The 23,673-nt window shown below is 55.3% G+C and overlaps 1 protein-coding gene across 2 annotated transcripts in view; it reads right to left on the reverse strand.

The window, feature by feature from the left end:
* PLA2G6 (phospholipase A2 group VI) overlaps window positions 1-13,667 on the reverse strand; it is a 56,386-nt gene extending 42,719 nt beyond the window's left edge. Inside the window, exons 1-3 of one of the 2 annotated variants that reach the window (XM_045290587.1) lie at window positions 13,590-13,657; window positions 7,928-8,015; window positions 3,078-3,318 (exon numbers count right to left, since the gene is read on the reverse strand). In XM_045290587.1, coding sequence (XP_045146522.1) covers window positions 3,078-3,318; window positions 7,928-7,979 — 293 coding nt within the window. In that variant the 5' untranslated portion in view covers window positions 7,980-8,015; window positions 13,590-13,657. Of the gene's footprint in view, window positions 1-3,077; window positions 3,319-7,927; window positions 8,016-13,589 lie in introns of both variants that reach the window. The other variant, XM_004700247.2, reaches the window with a different exon arrangement.
* Window positions 13,668-23,673: the final 10,006 nt, after the last annotated feature.

The raw sequence follows: 23,673 nt of genomic DNA on the forward strand, positions 1-23,673 counted from the left end.
CGAGCACTCTCAGCCATGCAAGGGCACACGGAGATGTGGACAGGGGCTTTGCCTGCCAGGGAAAAGCCAGCCTTCTGCCGGGTTCCATGGGGCACCCGTCCTACCAGCACTCTCCCCCCCTCCCCGCCCCCGCCCGCCCAGCCTTGCCTGGATGCTGCGTGTGCACCCTGAGGGCAAAGCCTGCCGTATCCACCTCCATTCCCCGGAGATGGGTGGAGATGGGTCACGGCCTAGACTCGGGGGTGGGCGAACAAGCCACAAGGCGTGTCAGTGGCCAGGACACAGGCTGCCTTCCAGGGGCTGAGCTGCAAGGACCCCCCGAGGCTCGGGTTCCATTCCTGACCGAGGCACCTCGTGCACAGCCACCACCTGCCCGCTGCACCCACTGTGTGTGGTGCCGCAAGCCCGGGAGAGGGTCCATTCTGTTGTGCACTGGGTCACAATGAGCAGGAACCCACCCAACAGCACTACCGACAACCAGAAAACAATGCTCAAGAGATTTCGGCCAGAGCTCCCAGGCTGAAACAGATTAGGAAGAAAGGCCTGGTGACCGTCTCCCCCAAACCAGCCCAGGAAAGCCCTATGGATAATAACAGCCCAATCCACTTTGCCTGGAGTCATCAAGGGTTAGAACAGCGGTGCTCAACCTGTGTGTCGTGACCCCTTTGGGGGTCGAACGACCCTTTCACAGGGGTCTCCCAATTCATCACAGTAGTAAAATGACAGTGATGAAGTAGCAACGCAAATAATTTTATGGTTGGGAGGTCCCCGTCACATGAGGAACTGTATGAAAGGGTCACGGCATGAGGAAGGTGGAGAACCACTGTGTTAGGGATCAACGGCAGCTAACAATAGCAACCCTAGAGCCCAGTCCAGAAAGCCTCAAAAGTCTGCCCCCTAAGATCTGCCGGAGAGCGGTAAGGAGCCATGGTGGCGTAGAGGTTGGGCACTGAGCACTGCCCACCGTGTGAGACCACCAACCTCCCCACGCAGGGGAAGGAGGAGCTTTCTACTCCTGTAAAGCGTTGTAGTCTTGGAAACCCACAGGGGCAGCTCTACCCTGGTCCTCTAGGGCCGAGTCGGCATCGATTTCATGACGGGGAGTTTGTTTGTGATTTCAAGAGGACGGTGGGCAAAAACGGAAAGCAGGTGCGGGGTTCAGGAGGTGGGGAGAGAACAAGACAAGTCACTGGTGGGGTTGATACGCTGTTTAAGTTGCTGGATAAAAAATAAATAAAGACTAATATATAACCCTCCACTCAATTCACAATGAAAAGTTAAAAAAAAGAAAGCCAGTCCCCTCCCTGGGGGCAAGCACGGCCTGCCCCACATGCTGCGCTCATGTTCCTGGGGCTCCGGGCGGCCCAGCAGCCCTGCTTCTGCTGAGCGACCTTAAGGGCGCCACCGGGCAAGGCTCATCACACACTGTGTGCCCTCTTCCCATGAGCGGTGAATGATTAACGCGTACCAGGAACCAGCGTCTCGGTGTTATCCTAGTATACACGGCAGCGCTGAGTGGTGGGCCTGGCCTCCAGCCTCCAGCCCGGAACATATGGCAGGCAGGGCGGGTTCAGGGTGGGCCCAGTGCTCAGCTCAGCCAGCCCGCTCTCACATCACAAAGCAGACGGTGGTGTCGGGAAGTCTAGGCTGGGATCCCAGAGCTGCCCCCAGGGAACACAATGACCCTGGCGGAGACCTGTGCTCATCTCCGTGAGGACCCCCATGCCTGGTGTCGCACAGGCTGCTGTTGCTCAGAGCTGCACAGCTGAATCCGACCCGGGCCAACCCTCGTGGGTTGCCTGGTCCCCTCCATGTGTCCTCCCAGGCTCTTAACCTGTGAGAGATTTGATTTCTGCTTGTTAAAGGCATCCGCCCGTGGTATTTCTACTATAGCAACACTGGGCACAGATGTGTGCCCCTGGGATCCGTGTCGGCTTGGCAAGGACATGGCCCTCCCCGTGGTGAGCGGCTGTCCTCTGTCCCATGTATTGGGAGTCAATCTCTGCCTACGGTTATCGACTCATCAAGCCAAGCGAGGTTCACGGCCATCAGGAGGCAATGCAGATGCATCGAGACCCTGTGTTGGGTTTCTGAGGTGGTAGACCTTTATGGGAGCAGACGGCCTCATCTTTTTCCCAAGGAGCGCTTGGTGGGATTGAACTGCTGACCTGGTAGTGTGTGGTCCCATCCGTCGGAGGCAGGATTAGGTTAAGTTAAAGGTTTAAATACATATAACCCCAGGACCCGCCGGAGCGCTCTTTGCCTCAATGCCTCCAGGTGCAGAACAGCCGTCCCCTCCACACAGCCCACTCCAATGCTCGCCTGCCTCCCAGAGCACGCTGTGTCCTCGTGCAGCTGCCCCTGGGCTAACCTGTCCTAGCCTCCCAGTGCCTGGCTTAGATGGCACGTCCAGTGTGCCCACTTTGGAGATGCACTCACCTGTGCACTGGCCTCTCCCTGGGGGCCCCAGGAGAACCCAGGCGAGTGTGCACTGGACAGGCAACAGGGAAGCCGGTGGGGTGACCGGATGGCAAAGGGACATCCGTGCTGGCCAATTCAAGGCCAAGCAGCACAACTCCTCTGAGCCCTGCTTTGTGGACCCCTTGGCCACTCCTCCCTTTCCAGCCAACCCTGCAGCTGGCCCAGTCCTGGCTTCCCACCCTTTCCCTCTGGCCCTAGAAACCTCCAGATGCCCTGTGAGCTCTCCTGAGCGGAACCTGACCAGCCCCAGCCCTTCATGAGACTGTGAGGCTTTAAGGACTCAGAGTGAAGGGCTACCCCTGGGAGAGCCGAGGGGTCTGCCTGACTGGCCCTCTCAGCACCTCAGTCATCCAGCCCCTCCCCTCCATCTGAATGGGTCAGTCTCCTGGCAGAGGGCAGCCCAGCCTCCAGGGGGGCAGCAGGAGGGCCAGAAGGCTGGACTTCTCAGAAGCTAATAGAGGTATTTCTCGGGGGGTGGGGGCAGTCTACCTTCCCTGGGCCCCTCTGATGTAGGCCCTAAGAAACTGCTTCTCGGCTGAGAGACCTGGGAGGAGGCCAAGGAACGCGGCGTGCAGACCCCTGGGCACAGCACCCACCGGAATCCATTCTGTGGGCTCCTGGGGTTGACCAGGACGCAGTCCCAGGTGCGGCTGGAGGGGCTGTGGAACAGAATCAGCTGGCCGTCCTCACAGACGCGGCTGCCTGCGCTGTACTCCGCCAGGGGCACCTCCTTCACCCGGAACGGGTTCGAGAACAGATTGGTGACGCTACTGAGGGTGTGGACCAGTCGGCCGAAGAACTGCATCCTCCCTGGGGCAGGTGGGGAGGCCCTGCTGCCTGGAAGAAAATGGGGTCTTGGGTCAGCTGGGCCCGGTCTCCCATGCCCCCCTCACCCTGGGCAGCGGGACTCTGCGCAGGAAGAGAAGAGAGAGAGACGACACTGAGTGGGGACAAGGAGGTCTGAGTGGACATTCCTGAACTGCCATGCTGCCAACGCGGCCCCGTAACTGTCCTGCTCCCCGAGGAGACTCTGGGCAGCAAAGAGCCCTGGTGGTATCGTGACTAAGTGCCCGGCTGTGAAGGGAAAGCCTGCTGGTTCGAACCCACCCAGTCAGTCAATCGCAAAAGGAGAGAGAAGGTCCTGGTGGCCAGCTCCGTGGAGGATCCCAGCCTGTGGACAGCGCTGTGGCACTGCCTCAAACTGAGGACAGGATGTTCCGCACGAGCCGGCGGGACCTCTGCTGGGTTCAGGAGCCATAGCACGAATGGACACAGGCTGGGAGCCCTCCCACACAGCCGGGACCCCTGTGGAAATCACTAGGGAATAGACATTCCACATGACCCGGCAGTAGCAATGCTGGATGTAGGCCCTCAAGAAGTAAGAGCCACAGCACAGAGACGTGGCACTGTTCCCGAGGACACGAGGCTGGGGACAGCCCAATGGCCATCGGTGGAAGGATGGAGACAGAACCTCGGGGGCACGCACACAAGGGAGCCTGTGCCTTGCGGAAAGACGACGGCGATGAAACCACGAAGCACCTCATGACGTGGACGGAGCTGGCGCCCGTGATGCTGAGTGAAGTCGGCCAATCAGAAAAGGGCAGATAGTGCACGAGACACCACACGAGAGAGAACCAAGACAGAGATGCCACAGGGAACAGACTGGAGGCCAGCAACGGTGGTGGAGGTGGGGGTAGGGGTGGGGAGCCAGGACTAGAGAGCTAACAGGTGTTGATCTGGGTGAAAAGGCGGGAGGGAGGCCCACGAGAGGGAGGAGGGCTGGGGAGAGACACTGGAGGTGGGGAGGAACTGATGAGTCGTTTGGGATGGATGAATGCAGAATCGGGAGTCTGAAATGTCAAAGCCCCACCTCCACCATCTCATTCATAATTTTAAAACTAAAAGAGATTATACTGTCTACGGAACCAACCCTAGGGGGGGAGGGCGTTTGTCTAGTTTATCACATGGGTCACTATGAGAATTGACAGCACTCCACCACCACCAGGATTGATGATATCACACACACACACACACACACACACAACCACTGAGTCGATTCCACTCAGAGTGATACTGCAGGAGGACAGGGTAGAACTGTCCCTGGGGGGTTTCCAAGCCTGCAACTCTGCAGGAGTAGAAAGGCCCATCTTTCTCCCTCGCTCATGACAGCAGGAGGCTGTAACTGATCACTTACTATCAGAAGGCCCTGGGCTAAGCACGCTGCGTGGATTCTCATTGAAGGCCTCACATCTGACAGGCTCCGGAGCCACGCTGACCCGCTGCATGGCCTTGAGCAAGTGACTTAATGTCCTGTGTCTCGGTCTGGCCTGTAAGTTGGGACGCCTGACAATAGTACCCGTTCAAGGAAGGCTGGCTCACTTGGCTGTGACCCCGTCTCCCTCCTACAGAGGAGGAGCCAGGCAGACGACTGAGGCATGTGGAAGCCTTGGAGGCTGGTGACGGGAAGTCAGCTGGGCTGCGGGAGGCTGGGAGCCCCCATTTCCCCTATCATAACGAGAACGTTTGCGGGGATGCTTGTTCCTGGGTCCAGGGTCCCACTTCCTTCTGCACCCGGGGACTGTAAGGACAGAGAAGTGGGGTGGAGAGATCTGACCCTTTAGGCACTGGGTTTATGGGCAACATTTTTTTCTTTTCCCCATTTCCCAAACAGCAGGTACAATGATCACAGTGGGGAAGGGGTGGTCCTTCAAAAAGTTGATGGAAGAATTCAACTACCTTGTCATTCTATTGTTCCAAAGTTTGTGAAGCCCTCTGGTATTAATTTTTCCTTTTTAAAGAAAAAAGCGGTAGAAGTTGGACCCCTAGGCTGGCTGCCAGGAAGGTGGGGGGCTCGTAGGGTCAGACCTGTGCGTGGGGGCCTGCCCACGGTGCCTGGAACGCACCACCTCACAGAGGCGGGAAGCGGGGCACCGTCCACCCAGGTCCTGGGACTTGGACAAAGAGCTTGAATGTCACCATCTGGCAGACTTCACTCCAGCCCCACCCCCAGCGGAGAGCCCCCTGTCTCAGAGTCCCCGTCCTCCTCCTTGATGGGCGAGCGGCATTCGCAACCATATGGCCACACACACAGAACAAGGACTTTGGTGCCGGACAGCCCTGGCTGTCCTCCAGCCCTCAGGTTGCCGGGAGGACGAGATGACGTCATGTGGGGAAAGTGTCTGGATGTAGCTGACTGTGGGCACGCAAACAGTGACCTTTGTTACCGCAGCCGGGAGGGAGGGAGGGGAGGAAGTGAGAACCCCCACCCGTGTCCTGCACCAGTCTCCCGCCGCCAGCCAGGAAGGCAGCAAGTACAGAGCAGAGCACTGAGTGTCCTTCTGGAACCTTCTTCCTGCCCCCAGCAAGGGCCCTTGCCTCCCTCGCCCCTAACACCAGAGGCCAGGGGCTCTCTGGAAGGGCACCCAGGACCTCTGCAGCCCCTCCCAAGGGGACTCCTGGCAGTCCCCAGCCCACCCCCACCCTTGACCTTCCCCTGCTGACAGCTGCTCCTACTCTGCACTGGCTCCAGCATGAGAGGCACGGGTGGGCGTCCCTCCCGGGCAACGAGGCCAAGGGCCGGGCAGGGCACTAAGGCCAATCTCGCAACTCTGACCCAGGAGCTTCTGAGGCCGACTTGAGGGGGGCCATCCTGCCTCTTCTCTCTTCCGTGAAATTCCCAGGAGCCAGTGGGGTCTGTTCCCCCTTCCTGCTCCCTCCACTGGAGAGCCTGCTGGGGCAATTCTGGTTCATAGGCCCGAAGGGAGCTCTGGTGGTATAGTGGCTAGGCGTCGGGCTGCTAACTGCAAAGTCAGCAGTTCGAAACCACCAGCTACTTGGTGGGAGAGAGACGGGGCTTTCTACTCCCGTGAAGAGTGACAGTCTCAGAAACTCACAGGGGGACCTCGTTCCTGGCCTATCGGCGGGCAGTGAGTCTGGTTTGGTTTGGAGGGGCCTGAGAGGGCAGCACAGAACAGCTCTCTGGTGGTTCCGGAGCAGTGAACCACAACTGTCTCTTGTCTCCCGAGAAGCAGCTGACGGGTTTGAACCACCAACCTTTCTGGTGAGCCGCCCAGTGCTCATCCCTTGAGCCACCAGGAAGGGCCCATCTCATTGGCCCCATTTTAAAAACGAGGAAATCAAGAAGCAGAGAGGCCTCAAACTGGGGCAAAATGAAGTGGGGCAAGCTGGTGCCCACCAAGAGAGAGATGGAAACCCAGCCCCCTCTTGGGGGACCCCCTCTTGGGGGACCAGAGGAGGCGGGGGAAGGCCAACAGGGACAGGGGCTAGGGAGGCCCGAGAAGTGGTTATCTGGTTTCCTGAGACACGGGGGTTCAGCCTGTCAGGGCTCACAAATATTGGGGTGGGAGGGCACCATGAAACAGTCAAAGCCCCCCCTCAAAGGCCAGGAGGGAGTGGCTGGTGGTGTCTCCCCGGCATTTCCGTTGCACGGGCAGTACATGTAAACGGAGGTGATTTATAGCACACGGGAGGAAGAGCGCAGGTCGTGTGCCAACGCTGGCTGATGTCAGGGACCGGAGCGTCCTTGGAGGTTGGCATGTACGTGGATCCTGAAATCACACACACACACACACACCCCACCCCCAGGTCCTAAGGGACAGCAGAAGTGTGGGGACGGGGATGTCTCAAGGTCAGTGCATCTCAAAGAGCTCCTTGTACCCCGAGGGGAAGGGCTGCTGGTGGAGGTGACTTGGTTGGTTGTGAAGGCAGCCAGGGGAGCAGGGTTGGGAGAGGGTGGGGGAAGGGGGTCCCAGCAGGCAGTGGAGCAAATGTGGGCAGAGCCTGCAGCACTTCGAGCAGGGGGTGTTTACACTAGGTGACTGCCGGGCTGAGTGGAGCTGCCCCTGCCCCTGCTCTTTCTCCTGGTTTACAGTGGAGGAGGGGAGGCATTACGGGAGACCACCGAGACCATTCCACAAAGGATGCGAGAGGAACAGCCGGCCCTCTGCCAGAGTTCTCTGTGGAAAACTGCTCCCCTGAAGGCGGTGGGGGGCCCGGCTGTGTCCTCTGGCCTGTTGTCTGCCACCTCCCCGGGCCCAGCCGGCCCTCTGAGCCCCAGGTGTAGTGGCCACCCCTCCCAACACCATCCTTGTCCTCTCCCTGTTGTCCCACCCTTACCCCTCCCGGTCTCCGGATGCAGTGGTCGAGGGGGCTCCCTGACACCCACCGCCTAGGGCTGTGATGCCAGCGCCCATGAGGGTTGCCCCAGTCCCTCCCGGCTCAGCCCTGCTGGCCCACGACCCTCGAACCTCGGTGTACCCACGGGAGCCCTTTCCCTCTGCCCACCATGGCCTTCTGCTCCTCCAGCCTCAGGCAAACGAATGAACCCCTTCTCGGCCTCCAAGAGCCATAACCCTGCACCAGCCCCTCCATTCAGCCCCGCGTGTGCCCCCAAAGCAGCCGACACAGGCCCCCACTGGGTGCTCACCCATGAAAGCCACAGCACGTGTGCCGCCGGTTGTGGCTGCCCGCACCCCCATTTGGTCACCTGCAGCACCGTGGGTGTTGGACCAGGTCTGGGGAGAGAAGGAGTGGAGACAGATAAGTGCCCCTCTCTCCAAGGCTGGCGACCCGGTGGCACAGACAGAGCCCCTCTCCCTGTGGGTCGGAGCCAGGGGCACACGCCCTCTTTATCCGAGGACAGAGCGCTTAAAGCCAGGCTCTGCTATTCCCAACACGGAAGACTTTTCACCCTGCCTGCTTCCTTCTGGAAGGAGCCCGCTGAGAGATGCCCAATGCATGACCAGAGCCCGAGGTATGGGGGATTCTGGAAACATGAAACCAGGCCTCGGGAGCTCTGGCTGCTGCTTATGACAGGATGTCCCATGACTGGAACTGCTGGCCAGTCCTGGCAGCAGGACAGCAACACCTCCTTTGTGGCGAGCAGTCCCCCGCATCCCCTGGGCTAGAGCTCAAAGATGTACAGGGTCTGCCTGGGTGACAGTGGCCTTTGGTGGCTCTGCTTCCTTCCTGCAGCAATTAGCGCCTGCTCCCCACAGCACAAGAATGCCTCCTCCCCCGAGACCACTGTGCTGTCACAGTGCGCGCTGCTCGGAGTTCAGAGGTGCAAAATTGGGGCCCCAACCCACCAACCAACAACTCACTGCCTTCGCGTGGACGCTGATCTCCAGGACAGGGTGGAACTGCCCACGAGTCTCTAAGACAGTCACTCTTTTGGGGGCAGACAGTAACTCTTCACAGGAGTAGAAAGCTCCATCTTTCTCCTGTAGAGCAGCTGGGGGTTTCAAACTGCTGACCTTGCAGATCGCAGCCCCACAGCTGTTCTCCTTGTTTGGCCTTTGGGGAAACTGAGGGCTGGATAATGGACATGGGAAGCCTTGCCTGGCGGTTCACTTCATGCCTCTTTCTCTGACTCTCAAACAGGAGGCAGAGAGCACACCACAGAGCCCCCAGAGAAGCCCAATAAGATAGTCAGGAGAGTCCAAGTGCCAGCAGGGGTCAAGTCCAAGGCCACAGCTACCACCCCTCTGAGCCTCACAACTACCTAGGCTGCTTTCTAAAAAAATGTCCCTCCCAGTGTCCCCTCTGTCCTTGGCTCCTCCTGGATGGCCCCACAGCCCCAAAGCAGAGCTCCATTGACCCAACACCCATGGAGCACCAACTCTGCAGCCCACTCTCACCCAGCATGCATCACCACAGGGCCGCCCCCTCAAACATCGGGAACGGCAGTAGAGGCCTCAGCTCCACATTACACCTAGGACTCCAGGACACCGGGGGCGGGGTGGGGGGATGGGGGCTGGGGGGTGGGGGGGTGGCTAAGAGCACCAGCCCTTACTGCCCAGACTGCCTTCAAGAGACGCCTCCGTGACGAGTGGCCGAGGGAGCGTGAAGCGCAGCCTCAAGGGCATTGCAAAGCCAAGGTCCTCTTTCCAGACGCACTGTGACTCACACACATCAGAGTAAGACGCTCTCCAAACAAGGGGAAAAGCGCGCCTCTAGACTCTTAAATGACCTGTGGATGGAAGTAACTTCCTGGAGCAGCTGCAATGATGAGAGACGGAGACAACGTTAAGAGAACTTTGGGTAGGTGGCAGGGGACGCGGTCGTCACCCCATCAATATTGATGGGGATACTATGGACTGCCGGAAGGACGGACAACCAGTCTACTCCTTAGAAGCGAAGCTGGCCAGACTGTCTCACGTGCTTTGGGCTTGTTGTCAGGAGAGCCGGGTCCCTGAAAAAGGGCATCTCTCGTGGTAAGGTAGCGGGTCAACAGAAAAGAGGAAGGCCCTCGGCGCGATGGACTGATGGACTGACACCGTGGCTACGACTCTGGGCCCACGCAAGACAGCAACGGTGAGCATGGCCCAGGACCGGTCAGTGTCTGGGTGTGTTGTACACAGGGTCGCCATGAGTCGGACTGCCTGGACCGCCTCTGGTGACAACAGTCCCTGGCAGGCAGTGTTCTAACAGGTGGGGTGAGAACAGTGAGCCAAAGTAACACAAGCACCTTCCTTCCCTCCTGTGACTCCGGTTTTAGAGAGGGCTACAAATCACTCAGAAGGTAAATAGCAGAGAGAAGTAAGTTTTAGATACGGAGCAAGTGAAGGTGAAAATCATCGGAATGTCTTGGTGAAACGCTTTCTGGGCAAAGGGAAAATCCCCCCTCCCCCCAAATAAAACAAAACAAACTCACTGCCATCAAGTAAATGCTCAGAGAGACCCCATAGGAGAAGCTCGAATTGCCCCCGTGGGTTTCTGAGACTAGAACTGTTTACGGGAGTAGAAAGCCTCATCTTTCCCCGGAGAAGTGGCTGGTGATTTCAAACTGCTAACCGCATGGTTACTAGCTCAGGGAGTCACCACTATGCCACTGGGGCTCCTAGGCCAAGGGAAGGGCATGGACAAAGGCCCATGAGTGAGCCTGGTACGTTCCAGGGGCAGTCAGGAGGCCAGTGAGGTCAGAAGTCATGTACACTGAAAGCCAAAGCCACACTAGGGCTTGGAGCTGATGTGCAACTCTTGCAAGGGGATCACAGGGACAGTTTTGTTGAGAAGAGGCTGATGGGGGCAAGGACTGAAGCAGAAGCCAGGACAGATTGGTACATGCGTCCCGGCAGGGGGCGATGCCTGGGTGAGAGTTGGGGGACCGGAGGGGCTGATTTTGAAAGGAGAGTCCATGGGATTCAGTGGCAAAGTAAACGGGTGAGAAAGGGGCAACAGGGATCCCCTCTGAGCTTTGACCCGAGCAACCTTAAAACAAACACTGCCAGCTCCTCAGATGGGGAAGAGGGTGGAAGGGGCCAGCTGGAGCAGGGTGGTGGAGGGGTGAGGGCTACCAGATGCTCAATTCTTAAATACTCTTAAAGTTCGAAATGCCTTAGAGCAGCGGTTCTCAACCTGTGGATCGCGACCCCTTTGGGGGTCGAACAACACTTTCACAGGGGTTACCCGATTCATCAGTCGCAAAATGACAGTGATGAAGTAGCAACGAAAAGAATGTTATGGTTGGGGGGTCACCACCACATGAGGAGCTGTATGAAAGGGTCGCGGCGTGAGGGAGGTGGAGAACCGCTGCCTTAGAGTAAGGTGCTGGAGGAGTGACGGATGAGGGTGTCTATCAGGTGGGGAAGAGATACGGAGTGGTCAGGAGACATACATCTGTCCTTGTGGAGACAGTAGTTAATGCTCTGAGACTGGGTGAGATCATCAAGTGAAGGAAGGAGCGGGGACAGAAGAGGCATTGAAGACATGACCTATTAAAATCCACTCCAGAAGATGCAGATATTTTCTCCCAGGGAGCCACCCTCTACGGAGTGATCTGGTTACCGCAGCCTTCATGAGAACCCCTTAGCATCTCCTGCCCCACCCCACACACAAACTAGCACCACACACACACACACACACACAGGATTTAAACTCCTCCTCCTATATCTGGGAGAATAAGGCTGTCTACACCCATAAAGAGTTACAGTCTAGGAAACCCACCGAGGCAGTTCTACCCTGTCCTAGTGGGTCGCTCTGGGTCAGAATCAACTCGATGGCAGTGAGTTTGGTTTTTCGGTTGTTGTTTTTGGTCCTGTATCTCTTGGTGATGTCTCATTCTGCCAAGCGAGGGGCAAAATCCTTTTCGAACATACCATCCTTTAACAAGAAAGCCATGGAAGGGAGGAACGAGTGCCCTGTCCACTGACACAATACTAGTGACCCTGCCATGGGTGGTCCAGCACTGTCCACAGGTGAAAGCTCCCAGCTCTGACCTCAATATCGGTGTGACCTCAGGCAGATAACACTATGTCATGGGTCACCCGGAACCTAACAGGCAGGCAGTAACCACTTGATGACTACCTAATGAAGGGATCCAGGTGAAGGATGGTGTTGTTGCAATTCAGGCTCCAGCAAAGAACCAGACCAAGCTGCCTTAGAACGGTTATGTGTGAGCCTGTCGCCGCAGCCATGCCCTCAGTCTAGCTCGGTGAGGGTCTTCCTCTTGTTCAACGGCCTTCTACTTTACCAAGCACGTTGTCATTTTCCAGGGACCATTCGTCCCTACTGGTAACACAGTAAGGATAGCATACATCAAAAAGCCTGATGTTAGGGTGGAAAGGGGGGCACTGATTACAGGGATCTACATATAAACTCTTCCCTGGGGGACAGACAACTGAAACGTGGAAGAAGGGAGACATTGGACAGTGTAAGATATGACAAAATAATAATCTATAAATCACCAAGGGTTCAAGAGGGAGGGGAAGCGGGTAGGGAGGGGGGGAAATGAGGAGTTGGTGCCAGGGGCTTACGTGGAGAGCAAATGTTTTGAGAATGAGGGCAACGAATGTACAAATGTGCTTTACACAATTGCTGTATGTATGGATTGCGATGAGTTGTATGAGCCCCCAATAAAATGATTTTTTTAAAAAGCCTGATGTCCAGGAGTGACCAATAAACACGTACCAAATGATAAATAAGTGAAAGACAATTACCACCTGCTCTTCTTTCTCCCCTCTCTTTTGTAAAACTGTTCACTTCCCCTTCCTTTTTTCCCTAACTCCTGCCCAAACCACGTGGCTGCACAGGGTCACACAGATTACAAAGCTTTGTACATTTCCTCTCTCAAATTTGGAACCTCAAGGCAGCCTGAGAGGGAAGCAAATACAGATGAAGAAACTGAGATGGGCACACACACACACACACACACACACACACACACACACAAATACCTCCAAACTCTGGGAATATTTTAAAACCGGGGCAATAACAAAACAAGCATTCAACTCAAGGGTGGAGCCCCAGTGTTGCCAAGCCAAACCTGCCTAACATCCTGTTGAGCGGGTAAGAGGGCAGGTGAGAGGGAAAGATCCAGAAGCTCAGGGCAGGGAAGCTACTTGTTTGGGGTCATGTGAGTAGCCTATAAAAAATCTGGGCACAGATCCATGAGCCTTTATCCCACACCCACAGGCCTGTCCCTCCCAGTCACGTGTCACCAAGGTCACACAATCCCTGGGACCAGCTCCCAGGTCATCTGCAGGGGCGGGAGGTGGATGCAGGAATAGGAGGTTGTGCTGGGACCCTAGATTGTGGAGAAGGTGGCAGCCTGGTGGGCAGCAGGCTACATTTGAAATACGGGGATGCCCGCGACAGAAGTGGGGAGTTAGAAATGGGGACCAGCAAAGAAAAACCTAGAGGTAGGAATGGAGGAATGCAGAAGGGAGCGGAGCCCTTGAGAGTCCAATGGGAATACAGAGGTGGGAGGGCGGAGAGTACTTTGAAGGGGACGGTAAGGAAAGTGGGGGCCGAGGTGGAGGCAGGAATCAGGAAGGGCTGACTCAGGAAGCGAGGGATACTAATGGAGGGGCGCCGGGGTTCCTGAGGAGGGGCTCAGGTCGAGGCTGGGGCACACAGTCCAAGGCGAAACGAAAGAGGTCCCAGGATGGGAGTTGGGGATCAAAGAGAGGACGCTGAGGGGACTGAGGGGGATCAAGAATCACGCCGGAGTCCATGGAAGGCATGCCTCCACATCGGGGAGACGGAGACGGCCCCAATGAGGGGCTCGGCGGAGACGACAGGGTCTAGGCCGCGCGTGAGGTTTGGGAAAGGGCCCTAAACCATGGCTCGCCTGCGCCGTCACTCACCTCGACTTACTCAGCACCTTCTACTTCCGCAAATAAAAGCGCCCGGGGCCACGTGACCAGTCGGCCACAAGCCCGCTTTCCGCCAATCGCTGAAGCCCGTCGTCCGTACCGCCGCTCTGGCTCCGCCCCCCAGCGCCGCGAGCGCCCAGCCGGCGACCGGGGTGGGCGGGGCTCCACGGCGCTTGTAACTGCCCAATGGACGGGCTCCCGTTGCCGGGGGAGGACGGGCTTCCGGCTGCAGCCAATGGACGGCGGCGGGGCGGAGCGGCCGACTGGGCGGGGCGGGGCGGAACGTCACGTGACGGCTCGTTGGTCGCCATGCTGAGGAGGGTTGGGTTTTCCTCATAAAATAGAGGCCTGAAGCCTGTGGAAGACAAAAAGATGAGGAGAAAGCTGCTTTGCTTTTGCCGAACATCTCCAAACCTAGAGTTGGCCAGATTTATTAAATTAAAACTCCCCAATAATTCTTACAGTCCAGTTAAAAAAATACGGAACAGGACTGCCCTGAAAAACTGTGTGCTATTTATCTGAGTCATATTTAACTGGGAGGGCTGTATTTTTTCAGGCAGCCGTGTGGCAAACCCACGTCAGGAGGTATCTTCGCATTTTTATTAAAAATGGGCAAAAAATAAAAAGAAACAGAAATGGGCAAATGCAATCTGGGGGCCTCAGATGCCTCATTTGATAAGCAAGCAACAGGAACACCTCACGAGCTTGTTCTGACAACTAAAGAGAAATGATCCCTGTGTCTGCACGTGGTGGGATCTCAGTAAACGGCAGTTGTTCGTGATTAATCATGTGGCTAATGAGGTGCCCAGAAAAGAAGGCAGGAGACTGGGTTTTAGTCACACATCTACCTCTTTGCTGCACCAGTGAGCTTGGGTACACAACCTTTCTTTCCTTAATGATTCCACACCGTGGGAAGCTGAATTCCCCAGAATGCTCACTGTGCACACTAACAGTACTTGCTGTTTGTGTTCCTGTGCCGATGTGAAGAGAAGTGTTTCCTCCTCAGTAACTCCAGATATTAGCGCTCAGATTGGGGATGGGCGGGAGCGTGGGGAAGGGAAGAGCCAAAGCTACTCCAGCGGGGGTCTACTTAAGAATCTAGATGGGTTAATAAAAGTAAACATAGTTACTACTCTTTTTTTTAAATGGCATTTTTAATGAAGTCATTGGTCTTACACAATTGTATCACTTGAACTCTAGCTTCATTTCCATCATCAAGTTCATATTTTCTTTTTTTTTAAATTATTTTATTGGGGGCTCGTACAATTCTCATCACAATCCATACATGCATCCATTGTGTCAAGCACATATGTACATTCGCTGCCCTCATCACTCTCAAAACATTTGCCCTCCACCTCAGCCCTTAATATCAGTTGCTCATTTTCCCCCTCCCTCCCCACAGCCCCTCCCTTATGAACCCTCCATAATTCACAACTTAATACAGTTTTGTCATGTTACACTGTCCAACGTCTCCCCCCACCCTCTTCTCTGCTGTCCCTCCTAGATTCTTGTAAGTGGTTCCCCCTTTCCACCCCACATTACCTTCACCCTCCAGGCCTCACCCCTTTCACCACTGGTCCTGAAGGAGTCATCTGTCCTGGATTCCCTGTTTCCAGTTGCTATCTGTAGTAATGTACATCCTCTGGTCTAGCCAGATTTGTAAGGTAGAATTGGGATCATGATAGTGGGGGGAGGAAGCATTTAAGAACTAGAGGAAAGTTTTATGTTCCTCGTTGCTACCCTGCACCCTGATTGGCTCATCTCCTCCCCTCAACCCTTCAGCAAGGGGGTGTCCAGTTGCCTACCGATGGGCTTTGAGTTTCCACTCTGCACTCACCCACCTTTACAATGATATTTTTTGTTCTTTGATGCTTGATAACCTGATCCCTTCGACAGCCCGTGGTCACGCATGCTGTTATGCTTCTTCCATGTGGGCTTTGTTGCTTCTGAGCTAGTTGGCCGCTTTTTTATCTTCAAGCCTTTAAGACCCCAGATGCTATATCTTTTGATAGCCGGCACCATCAGCTTTCTTCACCACCTGTGCTTATGCACACGTTTGTCTTCAATGATCGTATCAGGAAGGGGGGCACCCACTGATCTGATTTTTAGTTCTTTAATGTCTGATAACTAGTCCCTTCTGCACCCTGTGGTCAGACAGGCTGGTGTGCTACTTCCATGTGGGCTTTGATGCTTTTGAGTTAAATGGCCGCTTGTTTATCTTCAAGCCTTTAAGACCCCAGACGTTATATCTTTTGGTAGCCGGGCACCATCAGCTTTCTTCACCACATTTGCTTATGCACACGCTTGTATTCAGTGATTGTTTCAGTAAAGCGGGCAACCACTGATATGATTTTCAGTTCTTTGATGTCTGATAACTAATCCGTTCTACACCTCATGGCCAGACAGGCTGGTGTGCTTCTTCCATGTGGGCTTTGATGCTTCTCAGCTAGATGGCCGCTGGTTTGTCTTCAAGCCTTTAAGACCCCAGACGTTATATCTTTTGGTAGCCGGGCACCATCAGCTTTCTTCACCACCTCTGCTCATGTTCACATTTTTCTTCAGCAATCGGGTCGGGAAGGTGTGCATCCTGGCACAGTTACTACTCTTTGTAGAGAGCTTTCCCAATGAGGTTCCCTGGTGGTGTCGTGGCTAGGTGTTGGGCTGTGGTTAGTAGTTCGAAACCACCAGCAGCCTGAGGGAGGAAGGCTGAGCTTTCTATTCCCGAAAATAGTGAGTCTCAGAAACCGTCAGAGGGTCACTATGAGTCAGCATGGACCCAAGAGTTTTCCCAGTTAGAAAGTGATTTCATCCATTCTCCCAGGACAGTTCAGCTTGTCTTCATTTTCTAGGTGAGAAAACTATTCTCTAAGGGTGGAAATTTGACCCAGGGTTTCAGCTTGTGGTTGAGCGAAAACATTGAACATGGAGAGTTCTCAGGAAGAGAGCTTGCCCAACACACCCCACATCTGTGAAGTTAGGGCAATGGTTATCAGGGAACTTGTAAGAGGCCGGGCATTCCACCCCCACTGAGCAATCTGATCTGAGAAAGCCAGTAGGTCCAACAGGATCCATCTCATTCTTCAGCAAAGCAGGCACCCTTGTGTTTAAGGTGGGCAACTTGGGCAGCCTAGACAGGCAGCCAAGCTGAACTGCAGAAAGGGCTGAAGGCAGATGGATCAAACACTCAACGTTGCGCAAAACAAAGTCATAAACGAGGATCTCCCGGGCTGATGAGGATGAGTGCCCCTCCCCTAGGCATTTCTGGTGGAAGCTTTTGAATGAGTGGAAAAAGCAAGAGAGGAAGTGAGGTGGTTATTGGGTAGCATTGAAAGAAAGAGTAAAGGGAGGGGGGCAGTAAGCACAAGGAGGACACTGTGTGGGCTGTCTGCTGTGTTGCACGCTAGGGACATGTTCAAGCTGGCCGTTGACGTCAGAGAGCTTGTCTTGAGGGGCTGTGTGGCTGTGTTAGGCCCTGCAGCTACACACATGACATCGTCCTCAGAGAGCTCCTGGGGCTAGTCTCCCTCAAGGAAAGACCCAAGTGGAGAACAGATGGAGGGTGGGCAGGCTACAGTCCAGTCTACACGATGCGCGGCATTTGAGCTTTGGCAGTCCTGAGGAGGATCGGAGTCATCCCATTTTCTAGATGGCGACACCCAGGGTCTTTGAGGAGAGAGCCGCAGGTCAATGAGAGTCGGCACCAGCATCAGGACTTCCATCTAGTCTTTTCCTTCCGAAAACCAGAGGAGTGCCCACCATGTTCTCCGTGCTGGGAAAACCATGGCAAACAGAACAGACCAAGAACACAACAAAGGCCTGCCCTCGTGTTCATCATCTAGTGGGGCCAGACACCAGAGAGAAGTGACAAAGTAGAGTGCTTTGTGCTGAAGTCTCTGGAGGGTGCCTCACGCTGGCCTCTCCTTTCAGAAGGGTTGACCCTAGTTGAGTCGGGCTTGTGGGTAGGAGTCCCATGGACTCATCCTCCCTTGATTTGTGTGTTTGAACACTTAGAATACAAGAGTTGGAGAAAATAAAGAGAGTGGGATGCTGTTGGTGTGGCTGTTGAGTCCCCGCCTTCCCCAACTTATGGTGTCCCCCTGTGTTGCAGTCTAACTGCCCTATGGAGTTCCCTTGACTGTCCACTTTCTGCATGTAGTTCAGCCAGCTGTGATTTGGTCGAGCTGCTACGTGGGCTCGAAGGGCCAGCCTCCGGGTGAGCAGCGGATGGCAGATGGCTGCACCAACCAGGGCGATGCCATTGTGTGTTGTGTCAATTCCAAGTCAAAGCAACCCAACATGACAGAGCGGAACTGTCCCACAGGGCTTCCCGAGACGTAAGCTTTACAGGAGCTTGTGGCCAGGTCTGGTCTCCTGGGATGCCACCGTGCTGGGTTCAAACCCTCCACCTTCTGGTTAGCATGGCGTACTTCATCCGCTTCTGGTCAGGGCTCCACCCACTCAGGAAAGCTGTTGCTAAACTGGGGAGTGAAAGTAGGGCAGAGAGATAAGGGAAGGTTGTAATTTTCAAGAGGGTGGCCAGGAAAGTCTGCGCCCAAAGAGGGAGGCATTTAAATAAAGACCTGGGGGCGGTGGGGGGACCATGTGGGTGGTCTGAAGAAGAGCATTGCTGGCAGAGGGACAGCAGAAGTGAAGGCGCTGAGATAGGAGCTGCCTAGTCCGTTTCCAGAAAAGCAGCCAAGTGAGCAGGCACGTCATAGGCCACAGGAACAAAGGAAGATTGGGAGGTGGGAATTGTAGGCCATTGTACTAGTTTAAGACCTTCCATCAAGGGGACTGGGGAGCCGTGGGAGAGCTTTGAGCAGAGGAGTGACCTGATCAGACTTGGATTCTTCACCACTTGTGTCTGTTAGCTCTATGAGAACAGACACTTAGGACAAGGCAACGTCAGGAGACCTGCAGAGGACGCCAGTGCAGAAATGCAGGTGACCGAGGCTGGGACAACCATTGTCCCATTTAACCATCCCAACAGAGAACCAGTCCAGTCATGAGGATAGGAGGTGGAAGTCGCTTGGAGAAGGCAGGCATTGATTAGCTGAGCTACAGGAGGCTTTGTGAGGCCAGGACCCGAGCAGGGACACTTGCCACTCTTTACCTGTGTCTCTGCTTTGGGGAGGAGCCTTGGTGGCACCATGATCAAGCGCTTGGCTGGTCACTAAAAGGTAGGCGATTTGAACCCGCCAGCCCCTCCGAGGGAGGAAGCTGTGGCAGCCAGCTTCCGAAGACGAAACAGAGACAAAGGGCCAGGCCTTCTCCATCCTGTGAGGTCCTTGGGATTCAGAATGGACGGACTTGGCAGCAACGGATTTGGAGTTTTATGCTTTCTGGGAAGTCCCTTGGACCTATCCTGGTAGAGTGGCTTACCGGGGGCAAGCTGATGGCCCACCAAGTGCACAGTTTGAACCTACTAGCTGCTCCAAGAGAGAAAGCTGAGGCTTCTCTGCACCTCAAAAAGATTTACAGCAGTAGTTCTCAACCCATGGGTTGTGATCCCTTTGGGGGCGTGGGTGTTGAATGACCCTTTCACAGGGGTGGCCCGATTCATCACAGTAGCACAATGACAGCTATGAAGTAGCAACGAAAACAATTTTATGGTTGGGGGGCCACCACCACATGAGGAACTGTATGAAAGGGTCTTGGCATGAGGAGGGTTGAGAACCCCTGATTTACAGCCTCAGAAACCCACAGAGGCTGTTCCACTCTGTCCTCCGGGGCTGCGGGGGACGGTGGTGGTGGTCAGAATCGACTCGATGGTGTGAGTTTGATTGACCCGGGATGGAGCTTCTGGGTGGTACAAACTGCTCAGTTGCTGACCAAAAGGTTGGCGGTTCATATCTACCCAGACGACGCTCAGGAGGTGGGGGGTGAGGGGAGTTGGGGGAAAAGCTGGTCCACCAGCCATCTCAAAACCTGAAGAGCACAGTTCTACTCTGTAAAGTCTGAAAGTCTGAAACCTTTTCAACCGGCCCTTTACGGGGAAAAAGTCTCCAGATCCTGTTCTCGGGTTCTCTGTGAGTCAGAATCAACCCCATGGGTGGCAATGCCCTTTTGCTTTGGCCCCATTCTGAAGTCAAGGCCCCGCCCCCTCCCGAATGACACACGCCGGTTGTGATCAGCCGCTATGCTTGGAGGCTGGCGGTTAGAGCCCACACAGCAGCTCTGCTGGAGAAAGACCTGGAGAGCCAGGGAAGCCTGCCTGGCGTGCTGTCATTGTGTCTCAAAGGTTTCCAAGAACAAAGGCCAACGTCTGAGAGTGTGTGGACTGGTGGTCACTGCGACACAAAGCCCACAGAGACAGACTGCGAAGGGCCCCAGTCCCGAGTGTCAGGCTGCGGGGGCAGCCCCTGTCCCCCGGGCTGTGGAGCCCCACCCTGGGCCATGGAGAACTCTCTCCTCTCCGCAGGCGAGCGAATGGACGGTACAGAGGCTGCGAGGCGCCTGCTGACTTGCCGAGGGGCTACTGGGGAGAATGAACGGCATCCTCGGGAAGGAAGTGAGTGCAGGTGACCTTGGCTGTGACCTGGCAGCCACACGTGTGCGTTCCCGTCTGAAGGGGAAGAGCCAGTCCTGGCCAGGAAAGGGAGGATGTCCCCAGGCTGGGGGCCCTCCAGCGCAGCGCAGGGGCTCACAGGGCAGACTGTGGCCTCAGGGGACACTGATTCTCAGGGCCACTCTGCATAGGAAGCTCACCAAGCAGCCCCCTGAACCTGGATGGTGAAGGACTGTGAAGATCCGAAGAGACCGAGCAGAGGGCGCCCTGCAGAGTAGGGAGCACCCATCAGACACTGCCTCTTCTCTCGGGGCTGGCGGTGCATGTGGGACCCTTGGGGGTCCTCCTTCCCACGCCCTGATCTCTTCATCCTTCCCTGGGCTTCTGGGCCCCACTTCATTTGCCTCCATGAGTGGGACCTACGTACAATCTCCCTCTCGCCGGGTGGGACACCCAAGAGACCTCTTCCTGCTCTGAAAGTGGCCATGAACTGGCCTCAGACGTGGCGCCCTGGCTGGTACAAACGGGGAGCCCTGCTTGTTGCAGGTTCTAGTCCCCCCAGAGGGCCCTCTGGAGAAAGGCCCGGGGACTGACTGCTGCCACGGCAGCCACCGCCAACCCGGGAAAGCCCCGTGGCCCTCCGCCACGCAGGGTGTTGCCACGAGTCAGAACCGACTCAACCACCAAGTGGATTTGCCTCCAGTGGACTGAGAGGTGCCTGTCTTGCAAAAGGACGGGGGCAGGTGAGGTTCTCCTGAGGAAGTCATGAAGTGAGTGGGAGCCTCGCTGCAGACTCAGTCGAGCAGGCCGGGTTAGGGTTGCCGCTACAGATAGCAATTGGCCCCATCATCCTGGGGGCTTCCCAGCCCACCAGGTGACGTCTGTTTCCTTCGCTGTCCAACTCGGGGTGGGCGCTAAAGACTCTGCTTATCTCAGGCTTCCCTGATAACTGTGGCAAGGGACAGAGAACAGGTGTGTGTGTGTGTGTGTGTGTGTGTGTGTGTGAGAGAGAGAGAGAGAGAGAGAGAGTGTCAGGTCCGACAGGTTCTTAAAGCTATTGTTCAAAAATGACCCTTGACGCTTCTGCTCATATTTCATTGGTCAAATAAGTCACATGGCCATACCTAACTCCAGGGGAGATGGGAAATGTAGTCTTCTCCTGTGCCCAGAAGGAGGGCAGAATCAGAGCATTTGTGTACCGACCAAAAGGCTTCTACAGCCATGGTCAAGACAACAAAATTCTATCTTCTTTGTAAAAACAGAAACCCCCAGGCTCACTCCACTACAAAATCTGTTCCGGTCAGTCTTCAGGATAAAACACTCTAAAATGTGGAAATGAATTTAATACAATAATATGTCCATATTTGTAGCTGCGCCTGGCAGGAAGAACTGGATTGGAAGGGACAGGTGACGATGAGATGAATGAGGACTTTGGTCTTCAAGTGACAGAGCTCTGTACCCACCTCACACCATTCACATGGAGGGCTCCTTCCATCCCAATCCATTGGATTCGAGTCTGTCCAGTTCTGATGCCAGTTGCTTCAAATGGGGCCACCGTTTGCACGCCCACAATGCAACATGGAGGTTTCTGAATAAAGAAATAAACAAACAAATACATAAGTTAAAGTGTTAACCATTTATTTGATGAATTTTTAAAAATTGTGAATTTTGTGTATGTGTGTGTGAGTTACATTTCAGACCATCAGCTCTGCGTTCAACAGTTCCAACCACTCATCAGCGCCCACCCTGCCACCACCTTCTACCCGCCCTCCACACCCTGATGTCTCTCCAGCCTCCCTGTCACCCGAGTCAACACTTGTCAAACCTCCAGTCCTTTGCTCCGTCTCCCTATCCCTGGAAAAGGCAAGGTTATCAAAGCCTTGCTGTGTACTGAGTCTAGATAATTGGGTGATGGGGCGGGGCAGTGGGCAAGGAGCTGGGGAAATCCATCCATTGTTCACAGGTTGGGGACCCTTAGCCCAGTGCCTGGCGCGCAGCCAGTGTCTCACAAGCAGCGAGCGCTACCTGCACAGAGAATGCCACGCACGTGGTGAGGGTGGGTGGAAGCCCTCCCAAGAGGAACAGGTGCCTGAAGGGGTCAGGGGACCCACTCACCTCATTCCACCAGCAAGGGATCCACAAGAAATGTGGGTCCAGCCAAACTCAATCAATGGAGGGGCCGCCCTGCTGAGGGTGCTAGGAAGGGCCCCGGATATCGGGCCAAGAGGCCCAAAGGCCCTGGAAACCAACCCTCCCCCGGTAGGGAGACTCAGCCCTCACACCCAGCTTCTGGGCGATACACAGAGGACAGGCAGCAAATGCATTTAAAGAAAGGAAGGTGATTGGCGAGTGTTTGGAAAGCACCCACCTAATCCCATTCTCTCCCTCTGTAGGTGGGGCAACTGAGGCCAAAGAGAGGAAGCCCCCACGCACCCCATACCAGCCCCCTGCGCTGGAGTGAGCCAGGGACGCAGAGGCTGGACTCACCTAGCTCAGGGCTTTGTTGCTGAGCCCCTTCCATGGAAAAGACCTGGGACCCCCCTGGTGGCTGGGTGATGTTTGGTGTCTGGACCCCAGGGAAGGCAGACTGGCTGGGCCAGTTCGAGTTTGGCGGGACTGTGCTGGCGGCGGATGGGCCCCTCCCCAGAAACTGGCAGCAAGGCCCCTCCCTGCGGGTGGGGGTGGGGTCTCGGCAGGCTGAGATCATGCCTGCATGTGTCACACACCTGGAGAAAGTTTCCCAGGGGAAGGGTGGCTCAGTGAACTGTGAGGCGCTCAGCCCACCCCCACCTGAGCATGCACCAGTCTTTTATGTTGTGCGTAGGCCCTGAGCCAAAGGCTGGTGAGTGTGAAGACCTCCCAGGGTGGGTTCCCACAGCAAGCATGGAGAGACTGAGGCAGGGTGAGGGGAAGGCCTGCGGCTGGGAAGGGGTGGGGCCAGGGCTGGAACGCACAGACTGACTGGCGAGCCCCTCCTTGAAAAAGACAAAAAGACGTTGAAAAGGAGGATGTGATTTCAGGTTGATTTCATGAAAGCTTACAAGACTAGTTGGGAATTCATGCTCCCTCCACGCAGATGCCCCAATGTGGCTTTGTAAAACTCGACACGCACCCTCGTACACGTATATTGTTCTCTCTTGAACGGGTTGAGGCTGAATTCAGGCACGATTCTTCCTTACCCCTAAACACTTTGGCATGTATTTCCTAAAATCAAGGACATTCACGGGGCCTAGGGGCCCAGGACGGTGGTCTTGGGAGATACCAAGGTCAATTGGAAAAGACAAGGTGCTACATCTTACTTTGGGGAAGGGAGCCTGGGGTCTTCAAAGCTCTTGAGCAACCATCTAAGAGGACAACCATTGGTCTTTCCTCAACTATTGTTTTCTTTACAGTAAGTTGCAGTCCATACTAAATACTATATAGTCTTTGATTTTCAGCAGGGAACCCTTCAAGACTGCTTTCAGCAAGCAAGGTTGTGTTGTTATATGCATACCGAAGGCTGCTAATGAGCCTTCCTCCAATCCCGAGGCTGGATTCTATGGTACTTCATAGGGTCCAGCCCAGTAG

This window comes from Echinops telfairi, unplaced genomic scaffold (genome assembly GCF_000313985.2).
Source record: "Echinops telfairi isolate 266 unplaced genomic scaffold, ASM31398v2 ScPeMD7_2;HRSCAF=8, whole genome shotgun sequence".
Classification (NCBI taxonomy): domain Eukaryota; kingdom Metazoa; phylum Chordata; class Mammalia; order Afrosoricida; family Tenrecidae; genus Echinops; species Echinops telfairi.